Raw genomic sequence first — 13,955 nt, 5'->3', positions numbered from 1 at the left:
CATATGGACCTGGGCAAGTCAGACACTATTTGTGAACTAGGTCATTTAGAAGACACATACATTCCTTCATTGCTTTAGTTTACTCTATCAAGTGCCTCCCTACTATTGTAGTAATGGTGTTTGGTAAGGTGTCTGAAATAGTAAATATGGCTGACCGTTTTACTAGGGAATTAACCACATAAGAGATTGGGGATCATTAATATACCCAATTGTGAAGATGCGAGAATCATAAGGTCACCATTCTCCCTACTGAAATTACATTCTCAGATTTGCCATGGGATGGAAATCACTTAAACAACTTGAGATTCTCTAATAGGTACCTATGTTTTCATTTAAAGTAGTTAGGAAATTTTTTTCCCCAAAATATGACTGTACCTGAAAAAAAGACATATCCTAAATTGCCATCTCATCCAATAATTATGATTTTCTTAAGTTTATAGAATATACGTATATATGCAAATATAAAGACTATTTTCTTCCTTTAGGTGGTAGTCAAAATCATCTTTGGCAAGTACAAGTGGATCTCATAGACACTCAAACCTGTAACGAACCCCAGTCTTACAATGGTGCCATAACTCCTAGAATGTTATGTGCTGGCTTCTTGAAAGGAAAAAGAGATGCGTGCCAGGTACATGGTTTGACCTATTAGTATGCTGCAGAATTTTTTGTTCACTTTTTATTTTGAAAACATTATAGATTTATAGAAAGTTTACAGAGAGTTCTCATATATTCTTCACCTCATTTCCCCCAAACATGACATCTCACATTCCTATAGTACAATATAAAAGTTAGGAAATTGACATTGGTGCAATGTGTGCTTCTAGTTCAATGGCATTTTGTTACATGTGCAGAGTTGTGTAACCATCACTGCAATTGAGAACTGTTCCATCACCACAAAGATCTCCTTTATAGTAACACTTACTTCTCTATCACTTTCTTTTTTTTCTTAAGTTTTGTATTTTTTGTATTCTTTGGTTAAATACCTCATAGTGCAATTGCTGGATCATAGGGTAGTTCTATTTTTAACATTTTGAGGGACCTCCATAATGTTTTCCAGAGTGGCTGCACCAGCTTTGTTCCCACAAACAGTGTAGGAGGGTTCTCCTTTCCTCCACATCCTCGCCAGCACCTGTTGTTTCTTGTATTGTTGATTTTACTCATTCAGACAGGTGTGAGGTGATATCTCACTGTGGTTTTGACATGCATATACCTGATGATGAGTGATGTTGAGCATCTTTTCATGTCTATTGGCTACCTGTATGTCTTCTTTGGGAAAATGTCCATTCATGTCCTCTGCACATTTTTAAATCGGATTATTCATTTTTGGGGCCTTGAATTTTATAAGTTCTTTATATATTTTGGATACTAACCCCTTATCAGATATGTCATTTGCAAAAATCTTCTTCCATTCTGTAGGTTGCCTTGTAGTTTTGTTGATTGTTTCCTTCATTGTGCAGAAGATTTTTATTGTTGAATAATTGATGAAGTCCTAATAGTTTATTTTTGCTTTTGCTTTCCTTGCCTCTAGAGACATATCTAGAAAGCAGTCGCTATGGCCGATGTCAATCCTGTATCACTCTTTCATGACTAATACCTGCCAATCATGAATCTGTTTTCCATCTCTACAATTTTGTAATTTTGGGAGTGTTATATAAATAGAATCATACTTATGTAGCTTTTTAAAGAATTTCATTTTGATTTATTTATTAGTATTTTTGACTAGGCTATCTGTGGAAAAATTTTTGTGGTTCCTTTAAGTTGTATATACATAACTTAACACAATCTACTGGTGTTGAGATTTTACTAGTTCGAATGGAGCATAGAATAGAAAACTTACCTCCCCTTAAACCTCTTTACCTTTCCCCATTTATAATGATAATATTGATGTAAATTTTAATATTTCCTCTACATCACATTGAGAACCGCATTAGATAAAGTTTTTGCTTCAAGTTCCAAACATAATTTAGAAACTCAAGAGTAGAAGGCAAGTTTATTTATTCATAATTTTGTTCTTTATTCCTTCCCCATTTTCTAAGATATTTTTTATCATTCCTTTTCTGTTTTAGAAACTTCCTTTAGCCTTTTTTTTTTTAGTGTAGATCTGCTGATGACAAATTCCCTCAGATTTTCTGTGTTCAAATTCTTTATTTCTTATTCATTCCTGAAGCATAATTTTGTCAGGTATAGAATTTGAGATTGGCAGTTCTTTTCTTTCAGCATTTAGATCATGGCCTCTGTGATTTCTGGTGAGAAATGTGCTATTACTAGAATTGTTTTTTCCCTGTAGATGAGCTGCCATTTCTGTATTGTTGTGTTCAAGATTTTTCTTTGTCTTTAGTTATCAGAAGTTTGATTATGTGTCTTGGCATGGATTTCTTTGGGTTATCCTGTTTGGGGTTTACTCAGCTTTTTTACTTATTTTTTATTTAATTTTTAAAAATTTTTATCAATAAATAAAATATCTTTACTCAGCTTTTTGGATGTGCGGATTTATGTCCATTGACAAATTTGGGAAATTTTCAGCCATTATTTCTTTGAATGCTTTCCCAGCCCCACTCTCTTTTTTGTATCCTCCTGGGAGTCAAATAATAAGAATGTTAGTTCTTTTGTTACAGGCTCAGAGGTCCCTGAGCTTTTGTTTATTTTTCTCCCCCATTCCTGATTCTATTGCTCAGACTGGATAATTTCTTTTTTTTTTTTTAAGATTTATTTATTTAATTTTTTGACAGAGAGAGAGAGACAGTGAGAGAGGGAACACAAGCAGGGGGAGTAGGAAAGGGAGAAGCAGGCTTCCCGTGGAGCAGGGAGCCTGATGCGGGGCTCGATCCCAGGACCCTGGGATCATGACCTAAGCCGAAGACAGACGCTTAATGACTGAGCCACCCAGGCACCCCCAGACTGGATAATTTCTATTATTCTATCTTCAAGATCACTGATTCTCTCTTCTGTCATCTTTGTCCCATTGAGCCCATCCAATCAGTTTTTTGATTATTGCATTTTTCAGTCTAATATATTCATTTGATCTTTCTGTATATCTGCTATTTCTTTGCTGAAATGTCTTATTTTTTAATTTGTTTCAAGCATAGTGGTAATTGCTCATTAAGACATTTTTGTCATGGCTGCTCTAAAATTTTGTCAGAAAATTCCAATATCTGTGTCATCTCAGTGTCAGTGTCTGTTGATTGTCTTTTCTCATTCAAGTTGAGATTTTCCTAGTTCTTTGTATAATAAGTGATTTCCAGGTATATCTTGGACATTTTGAGTATTATAAGACTCTGGATCTTATTTAAATTCTTCTGTTTTAGCATGCTTCCTCTGACATAACACTGGATGGAGTAGGTAGATGCTATCTCATTTCCTACTCATCCTCCTTTGATACCCAGGTAGGGGAGAAGAGCTTTTTTACTGCTGGATGGAGGTAGAATTTTAGGCTCTGTATTAAGCTTTTCTGATATCACTCTGGCTGGGAGAACCTTGTTACTGCTCCCTTTGTGGCCTCTACAGACATCATGGGGTAGTGGCCTCATTACTGTTGGCAGTGGGTAAAGCCTGACTTTCCACTAGGTCTCCTTTGACATCACCCTAACTGAGTGAGAGAGGTAGGTCTCATTTACCCTGGGTTGTAACCTATGCTCCCCAGCTGGTCCCCACAAGAAAGAGAGAGAAGAGTTTCATTATTACCTGGCAGAAATGAAAGTCTGGTTTCCAACTCAGCCTTCTCTGGTTGGGAAGTGGGCCTTCTTACAGCCTGGTATGGATAGAAGTCTAGGCTCCCTACTTTGCCTTTGCTGATGGGGTTGGGATGGGGCCACAGTTTTTTCTGTGTTTGGCTGAAGTAGAGCAGATATTATCTAAAAGTTTTTTATTCTCCATAGTTTGCCCCTTTTTTGTTTCTTTGACTGGAGAGAGAAAGCTTTTCTTGAGGCTTCTTTTTCATCTGTATCTGTTGGCAGGTTGCTAGATTGACATTTTTTTAAGCTCTCTGTTCAGGATAAGTGGAGCAAAAAAGTAAATTCAGGGACCTCACTGTTGTGTCATTCCTTGAGTCCTAAGGTTCCTAGCTTTCCTGGCTTCTTCTATCTACCTTTCAGAATTTTTTATATTTATTTCTAAAGTCCAGTTTTTAAAAAATTAATTAGTTATTATCTTTTAAATTTAGTTTGGGTAAAAAAATAAGTAATTCTATTTTATCTTGGTCCAGAGCATAGACATCATTTTGAATCCTGCTTTTGCTTTCCAGTATATAGGCTAGCACCATCAACGTGACTTTGCCCACTATGACAGCTATGACCTCTACGTCTTCATCCACATTGCTGATAGAATCAAGGCCAATACTGATTCCTTGGGTACACCTGTAAATACTCCTATAATTTTAATTTCGTGATTTGACAGATCTTATGTTTAATGTGCACTCCTCTGAGCTTCAAACTGGTTTTTGAAATTACATGTTATTCTGTATGTTTTCCAATCTAGGTCCATACAGTGGTATGGTATCATTTCTAAGAATTTTTTTCAGTTTTTCATGTTTTTTCTCTCTCATATACACACTGAACCTATTTTTTGTTTGTTTGTTTGTTGTGGTTGTTGTTTGCTTTCATTGGTTTTACTTCACTTAATCCATGACCGACTTCACCATTGTCCATTCCCAACCTTCACCTCTGGGTCAGTCAATCCAGCATTTTTCAATCTGCTATATTAAACTCTTTCACCCAGTTGACCTTTCTCCACACTCCTGGCAAACACTCAAGATTAGTCTTAACTCATTGTGTTTCTTTGTCTCCTCTGAAGCCTTGATTATTCCTGGAGGAAAACATGGAACAATATAGATTGGTCCCATTACAAAATTCTACAGAAAACTCAAGTTGATCCTGTGAATAAAATACTAAAATAAAACCAATTTAATAAAAGTCACTTGAAAATATACACATAATCTTCATTATTTGCAGATACTGTACTTATGAATTCACCTATTTGCTAAAATTTGTTTGTAAACCCCAAATCAATCATCAAGGCACTTTTGTGATCATTCATGAACATATGCAGAGTGGCAAAAAATTTGAGTCACCCAATGCGCATCTTCCCACCTGAGGTCAAAAAAGGAGATGGACTGCCTTCTTGTTTCAGCTTTCACACCATAAACTTGTGTCCCTTTTTTGTTCCATCTAATGCCACATTTTCCTCATTTTTGTGCTTTTTGTTGGTGGCTTTGCTGTTTAAAATAGTCCCCAAGTATAGTGCCGAAGTAAAGTACAAGAAGGTAGTGATGTGACTCATTGAGAAAATATGTGTGTTAGGTAAGCATCATTCAGGCATGAGTTACAGGGCTGTTGGCTATGAGTTCAACATTGATGAATTAATAATATATCTTAAATAATGTGTCTTTAAACAGAAACATGCATAAAATATGGTTATGTGTTGATCAGTTGATGAAAATATGACCAGAGACTCATGGAAATCAAACCCTTTATTTCCCCCAGGAGGCAATGATTCAGCATTCACTAATTCTGGGTTTATGGCTACTTCATAAAAAACAACTGCCGTGAATAGCAAGAATCAGTTGTATTTTATTTGGCTTCTTGACAGTCATAGAATCATAGTTTAGATATTCTAGATCTTCTGTTGTCTTAATCTCCTTCATCACATTTGCCTCTAACTTTACTAAAACTTGTGATTTTGCATTTGTGATCATCATTTATGATCTCCATTCAAATATCTCAGTTTCTATTTATGGCAACTTCCTTCCTAAAAGTCTGAGAGGAGTGCACATTAAACATACAGCTATATGCCTCTTTAGTATTCTAAATTTTTTATTACAGAAAATTTCAAATGTATGCATAAGTAGAGAGAGCTGTATAATGAACCCCTATGTACTCATAACCTAGCTTCAACAATTACCAGCTCATGGCCAATTTTACTTTATCCTTATATATCTTAACACAATCCTCTCAACACTTCCTTCCCCACCCTATTTTTTCAGATCTTTTTTGAAGTAAATCCCAGATGTCATATAATTTCATCTGCAAATATGTCCTCTACTGTACAATGCCACCTCTATGATGGTATTAGATGTTAATGTTCCTTATACATTTGGGGAATTAAAGAGAAGGAACTAAGTTTAACTCTGTGATTACAAAACCATGCTTTCCTATCTCTGGAAACCATTTTTTTCCTCTCTCTGGTACCAGTTTTTTTCCCCATTATATGTCTAGTGTCCACAATTTTTTAAAAATGTTTTATTTATTTATTCATAAGAGTCAGAGAGAGAGAGAGAGCCAGAGGCAGAGAGCCTAGCAGGGAGCCCGATGCGGGACTCGATCCCAGGACCCTGGGATCATGACCTGAGCCGAAGGCAGACCCTTAACCATCTGAGCCACCCAGGCGCCCCATAGTGTCCACAATTTTTGACACTTGACCAGTTCCATATATTTTAAAGATCTCAAAAATCATCAGTAACATCATATGCAAAAATCTTTCCTTGGATCTCCTACTCTTTCTCACCTCAGTGCCATTTGGCTATTTCCTCTTTCTTAAAATATGATTCTTCTTTGGGTTCTATGATCCTGAAATATGCTGATTTCCCCTCCTCTTTCTCCCATCACTTATTTCTGGTTCCTTATTTTGGTTTCTTTTTCTCCCCCCCCCCCCCACCTTAAGACTCACTATCCATCAAGACTCAGGTCTTAGGTGAAATTTTTCTCTCTTCTCTATATACTCCCTGAAAGAAACGATCTTTTCTCTGAACTCAGCTTTCCCTTTAATGACTTCCAAAACTACATAATCAGAATTAAACTCTTGCCCAATTCAGTCTCACACTTCCACCTACTCCGAAACCATTTTCATTTACAAGTTTTAATGTTTAGTATAAGACTAAAATCTGTGTATGTGCCATGTCAAACTCAACAGGCATTATGAAACATTATAGGCATCCTTTGAAGATATTGTGGGTTCCATTCCAGACTACCACAATAAATTGAGTCAAATGAATTTTTTGGTTTCTCAGTATATATAAAAGTTATGTTTACACTAGACTATAGTCTATTAAGTATGCAATAACATTGTTTAAAATAACCAATGCACATACCATAATTTAAAAGTACTTTATTGCTAAAAGTTGCTAATCATCATCTGAGCTTTCAGTGAGTTGTAATCTTTTTGCTTCTGGAGGATATTGCCTCAGTGTTGATGGCTGCTGACTGATCAGGGTGGTGGTTGTTCAAGGTTGGGGTGGCTGAGTTAATTTCTCAAAGTAAGACAATAATGAAGTTTGCCACTTAGATTTTCCTTTCATGAATGATTTCTCTATAGCATGAGGTGCTGTTTGATAGCATTTTATCCACAGTAGAACTTATCTCAAATTGGAGTCAGTCATCTCAAACTCTGCCACTGCCTTACCAACTAAGTTTATATAATATTCTAAAACCTTTGTTGTAATTTCAACAATCTTTACAACATCTTCACTGGGAGTAGATTCCATCTCAAGAAACCACTTTTTTTGTTCATCCATAAGAGGCAATTCCTTGTCCATTCAAGTTTTATCATGAAATTGTAGCAATTCAGTCCCATCTTCAGGCTCCACCTTTGCTATTTGCACCACATCTGCAGTGACTTCATCCACTGAAGTCTCAAACACCAAAGTCATCCATAAGGGTCGAAATCACCTTCTTCCAAATTCCATTTAATGTTGATATTTTGGCCTCTTCCCATGAATCATAAATGTTCTTAAAGGCATCTAGAATGGTGATTTCTTTCCTGAAGATTTTCAATTTACTTTCCAGATTCATCGGAGGAATCACTATCCATGCAGCAATAGCCTTACAAAATGTATTTCTTAAACAGTAAGACTTGAAAATCAAAATTACCCCTTGAACCATATGTTAGCAGGCATGAAAACAACATTAATCTTTCTGTACATCTCTATCAGAGCTCTTGGAGAACCAGTTGTATTGACAATGAGCAGTAATATTTTGAAAGAGATTATTTTTTCTGAGCAGTTTTTCTTGACAGTAGACTTACAAATATTTTGTAAAGCATGTTGTAAACAGACGTGCTGTCATCTGGGCCTTGTTGTTCTATTTCTAGAACACAGGAAGAGTAGATCTATCATAATTCTTAAGGTTCCTAGGATTTTTCAGAATGGTATGTGAGCATTGGCTTCAACTTAAAGTCACCAGCTGCATAAGCCCCTAACAAGAGAGTCAGCCTGTTCTTGAAGCTTTGAGGCCAGGCATTGACTTCTCCTCTTTAGCTATGAAAGTCTTAGATAGGATCTTCTTCCAATAAAAAAGCTGTTTCATCTACATTGAAAATCTGTGTGGGGTACCTGGGTGGCTCAGTTGGTTAAGGGTCTGCCTTTGGCTCAGGTCATGATCCCAGGGTCCTGAGATAGAGCCCCACATCGGGCTCCCTGCTCAGCAGGGAGCAGGGAGCCTGCTTCTCCTTTTCCTTCTCCCTCTGCTGCTCCCCCTGCCTGTGCTCTCTCAGGGTTTTTCTCTGTCAAATAAATAAATGAAAATCTTAAAAAAAATAGAAAATATGTTGTTTAGTGAAGCCATCTTCATGAATTATCTTAGCTACATCTTCTGGATAACTTTGGTGCAAATTCTACATCAGCAGCTACCTTGTCACCTTGCACTTTGGTGTTATGGTTACAACTCCTTTCTTTAAATCTCATGAACCAATCTCTGCCAGCTTTGACCTTTCCTTCTGCAGCTTTCCGAGCTTTTGCAGCCTTCACAGAATTGAAGAGAGTTAGAGCCTTGTTCTGGATTAGGTTTTGGCTTAAGGAAATGTTGTGACTTGTTTCTTCTTCTATCCAGACCACTAAAACTCTCTCCGTATCAAAAGTAAGTCTGTTTGGTTTCTTATCATTCATGTATTCACTGGAGTGGCCATTTTAATTTCCTTCAAGAACTTTTCATTTGCATTAGTAACTTGGATGTTTGAATCAAGAGGCCTAGCTTTCAGCCTATCTCAGCTTTTGACATGCTTCCTCATTAAGCTTAATTATTTTTAGCTTTTGGTTTAGAGTGAGAAACACACAACTTTCCTTTCACTTGAACATTTAGAGGCCGTTGTAGAGTTATTAATTGGCTTAATTTCAATATTGTTGTGTTTTTGGGAGTAGGGAGGCCTAAAGAGAAGAAGAGAGATGGGGGAATGTCTGGTTGGTGGAGCAGTCAGAACACACACATTTATTTAGTTTCCCCTCTTTTATGGGCACAGTTCATAGCACCCCAAAACAATTACAATAGTAATATCAAAGATCATTGATGACAGATCACCACAGTAAATATAATAATGATGAAAAAGTTAAAAATATCGTGAGAATTACTGAACTGTGACACAGAGACACAAAATGGAAAAATGGCACCAATAGAGTTGCTCGACAAAGGATTGCCACAAACTTTCTATTTGTAAAAAATACAGTATCTGTAAAGTGCAATATAGAAAGCATAATAGGGGTGCCTGGGTGGCTCAGTTGGTTAAGCGACTGCCTTCGGCTCAGGTCATGATCCTGGAGTCCCGGGATCGAGTCCCACATTGGGCTCCCTGCTCAGCGGGGAGTCTGCTTCCCCCTCTGACCCTCCCTCCTCTCATGCTCTCTCTCTCTCTCTCTCATTCTCTCTCAAATAAATAAATAAAATCTTAAAAAAAAAAAAGAAAGCATAATAAAGTGAGGTATGTCTGTATCTGTTTTTCCATTTTCAAGTTTCTCCTTTATGTTACTGGGTTTCATTATTGTTGAAGTCTTCTTTTACTTTTAGATCTTCTTCACATATAATCAATTAAGTCTTAGGAGATATTTTTCCCCTTTACCATGTCTTTCAAATGTATCTCTGTCCCCATTCTTTCTGTTTAACACCCTAGTCTATTCCTTCATTACTTCATATCTTAATCACTAAATTTGCTTCCTGGTTTGGCTTCTAGTTTCAAAAGTTTCTGTTATGATATGTACATTCTTGATTAAACTTCCTGTTTCTCACTAAACCACTCACTAAAAAGAACAGGATTTATGGAAAAATAGGGCTAGAGACAGACCAACAGATCCCTCAAAGTCTCTGCAACTTTGTACCCAGAGAATTAACAACAGCAGCAAAATTGTATCTTGAAAAATAGCTTGGAGAGTGTGGGCAGGCAGAATGCCCAGGGTGGCTGGTGGCTGACTTAGGGTTTGTTAAAAAATGCACAGAAATGACAGAGTGGAAGTACCAGCTTGCTGGGGCTGAGACAATGAACATGAAAGGGTAACCCTGAGCAGAGGAGAAAGTGCAACCTGCCAGGATCCTTGAATGGAATGAGGCTGTGGTGTGCTTCTCTGGCAGGGGAAGTCCAGGGCACAGGCACTTTTTAAATACTTTCTTTAAGTAGAACCCCAAGGCTCCCTATTTAGTGGGAGGTCTGCTCCTCCCTCTCTCTCTGCCCCTCCTCCAGCTTGTGCTCTCTCTCACTCACTCTCTCAACTAAGTAAACAAAATCTTAAAAAAAAAGGGGGGGGAGCCCCAAGGACCTCTGCCTGTGCAACAGCTCAGGTGAGAGCTTTTTCCTCTTCTTCTGAAGATTATAATTCTACTCTCATTATTCTGGCTTCCCTGCTGAAGACAAAACACATATAAACCATCACAATCTCTAGCTTATACTGATATAACTCCCCCATTCACCAATCATGTGTAAGCTAACTAGTTTTAGCAGGACAGACTATCTTTTGATACTTGTTGGTGGACATCACCTGATGCAACTTGCAAGGTTGTTAAGTACACTGCTATCTTTTTTCCTTAATTACTTTTTTCTCAGACTCATTTGCACCTTTCTCTTAAATAGATTTAAATTTTGTGATCTCTGGAATCTTCTATTTCTTCATCCTAATCTGCTCTGCTTTCATATAGCTTTGGGCTTCAATTATCAAAATGATTTATTTGTGTGCTACCTGAGGGCAAGGCCCATGTATTTACACTCTTTTGACATCTCCTATGAGTTTGAGGGTATGGGTAAACACTTATTGTTAATTGATTTAAAAATTACAGACACATTATTACAAATTCAGTTACCATTAGTATTACTTAATATTTTTACATGAACAAAAGAAATTGCACAAGGAAGTTAATGTAATGCAGGGGAAGAAATCTGGGCTTTTGAGTTAGATTGCTCTGGATTCAAATTCATTTCTGCCCCTGAATAACATGTACCATCAGGCAAATTACTTAATTTCTGTGAGTTTTGGTTTCCTTATTGCTAAAATGGAGAAAATGAAACTTCACATTTTGTTGCCAGAATTACATGAGTTAATGAGATAATATGTAATTAATTAAGAGCTCCATAGAGTGCTGAACATTTAATGGGTGGTCAATATTAGAGATCCCAGGATTTTGAGGAAAAATCAACCTGTACCTTGTTTTTATGACCTGTATAAAGAAACAGCTCTTTAGAGTTAACAAGGCTTAAACAATTGGAATTTCTGGTTTTAAATATGTATTTACTAAGTTCTGATTTATGCCAGGCTCCATGCTAAGCACTTTATACTTACTGTCTTACATAATCTTCAAAATTATCACTGGAGATAGGTATTATTAAGACAATTAAATATGTAAATTAAAGGTCTTAGCCAGCTGGAAGAGACAGACTGGAGATTTAAACCCAGGTGTCTGACTGTAGTGTCTGTGCTTTTTATCAGTAATAGGCTCACCATTCTTTTGGGAGCTATGTCACACTTTTTATCAGTAACAGACTCACCATTCTTTTGGGAGCTATGTCACACTGATAAGGAATATGAGGAATTATCTTCTCAGATATACCAGATAAGAGTATTGTTATCCAAAGACATGGTGCCTCTAATCTCAGTGTACTGACCTATGAATGTAAGCCAATACTCCAGGTAGTGGACCTTCTCCCTTATGTGAATTCCTGACATGGAGAATTTCTTCTGCATTTGAGAACACTGAAAACTTTTGAATACCACCCCTTTCATTAAACTCGTTAGAAAAATAAAGAATACTGCTTTAATGAACTGAATTATTAATTACTAATCTCTCCCTTCTCCTGTAGGGTGACTCCGGAGGACCACTGGTTAGTCCAGATGCTAGAGATATCTGGTACCTTGCTGGAATAGTGAGCTGGGGAGATGAATGTGCACAACCTAATAAGCCCGGTGTTTACACTAGAGTGACTGCTTTCCGGGACTGGATCCGTTCCAAAACTGGTATCTAAGAGAGAAAACCCTAGTAGAATGGAGCACATTTTTGTGTATGGGCCATTCTCAGAGATACAGAATCACAGAAGTCTTGCAGGTCCCTTGGATCTGACCCATCTAACTAAACTGTCTGCTTTATATTTCCTTCCTAGCTCTGCTCCACACTGAGCATCCTGTTTCTGCAGATAGATTCTGTCCCACTTTGCATTCGTTTTCTAGAAGTTTTGTCATCAAAATTTTGGCTTGTTGACATAAATTTCTTATGCATATCTACAATTTGAAGTGATTCCTTCTTTCATTTCCCCAGTTTCTCTCATCTTAGTAAATCTCCACTTTTAAGGTGCAGGACAGAGTGAAAGGAAATGTAAAAAGGAAAGAGCTACATATTTATGTACAGAGTATTAGGAGGTTTTTTTCCTTAATGGAATAAGGAAAATGATCACATTCATTATGACAGGTCAAGCAAACTGACTTCAGAACACCAAATACTTAATGATGGAGAAAGAATGGGAATTAAGGAAATGCACAGAAACCAAGATATAGTTTTATTTTCATTTCTAGCTAACAACTACAGAGATACACGTGGGGATGATTCTGTTTTCCTGTGGCCTACAATAATTATACAAACTCTATATAATGTACTTGTTCTAAGTTAAAGCAAATAATGTTTATTTAATATTGTACTGTTGAAGATATCAATATATAATAATAAAAATATCATCCATTTGCTTGCTATTATGATAGTTCATGAAGAAGGGGAAGATGGGAAAATAATATTACTCAATGTATTGCAAATTCTTTTAAAATCTGAGGCTATGAAAATTCATTTGAGAACAATCAGTATACCTTATGTGTTAAGATTTTTTGTTGTTGTTGGATAGAAGAGAATGAAGAGAGAATCAGTCCAAACTAGTGAATGAAATAGGATTATCACCAAGTGCTTCTGTATTTGTGTTTAAAGCCTTTTCAAATACAAAGCCTTGAAGGGAACAAGGTCCTGGTGTTCGTGTGTAGTTATAGTCATGCAAATGGAGTCCAGACCTCCATTTTGAGATGTTGGCACATCTTTGCCTGCTACTGCATTTCTGGCCTATGCTTGGACCCCTGGCCTATTAGACTTATTTGGGCTTAGATGGGAAGATATCAGAGGAATTTATCCTGGAAGCTGCCTCCCTGCTATGTCTCGTGTAGCACTGAATTACTAACTGCTTGCAGACGAAACTGAAGAGTAAAAGCCAAATATCAACCACTTTCATAATTTTAGTTTTGGTGAATAACTACTGAGCAGTTAGAGACACAGCATGCCAGTGATTTAGGCCATTATGAAGTTAGTTATAACTCATGCCATTACATATGTTCTGTTAACATGGTGAGATTTCACTAAATTTTTCCATTACCCTTGCCTCCTCATCCAAGTTCTCTATTGGACCATAACCACTTTGAAAACCAACATTAGTAGGAAAAATTTTACTTTTACTAACCCAAATAAAATTGGCATATGAACTGGTAAGATTTAGGTGCTTGCTGAAATAAAATGGAAACTGACATGAATTTACAGTGTGAAATATTTTGCATAAATTATTTTTGTTTCATTTAATAGGTATTTTGAAAAAAAACAAAATTGAGGCAAGTGGTGAATTTTAAACAAAGATTTAAGTACATTTCAAACGAAATCACGCTCAGTGTTCCATTCCAAATGGATTCCCTTGTTTCAGTACATTCTGCAGTTGGGCCTCTAGGTGGCACCTGCAAGCTGTAGGAAGATCTAGGG

The 13,955-nt window shown here is 36.8% G+C and overlaps 1 protein-coding gene across 1 annotated transcript in view; it reads left to right on the top strand.

Annotated features, from left to right (window-relative positions):
- The window catches only part of LOC113925569 (transmembrane protease serine 11E-like), a 78,200-nt gene extending 65,999 nt beyond the window's left edge, over window positions 1-12,201 (top strand). The window contains exons 11-12 of the mRNA XM_027600105.2: window positions 486-628; window positions 12,040-12,201. Coding sequence (XP_027455906.1) covers window positions 486-628; window positions 12,040-12,201 — 305 coding nt within the window. The remainder of the gene's footprint in view (window positions 1-485; window positions 629-12,039) is intronic.
- The last annotated feature ends 1,754 nt before the right edge of the window (window positions 12,202-13,955 follow it).

The sequence above is a fragment of the Zalophus californianus genome, chromosome 2 (genome assembly GCF_009762305.2).
Source record: "Zalophus californianus isolate mZalCal1 chromosome 2, mZalCal1.pri.v2, whole genome shotgun sequence".
Classification (NCBI taxonomy): domain Eukaryota; kingdom Metazoa; phylum Chordata; class Mammalia; order Carnivora; family Otariidae; genus Zalophus; species Zalophus californianus.
This window is presented reverse-complemented; position numbering and strand designations above follow the sequence as displayed.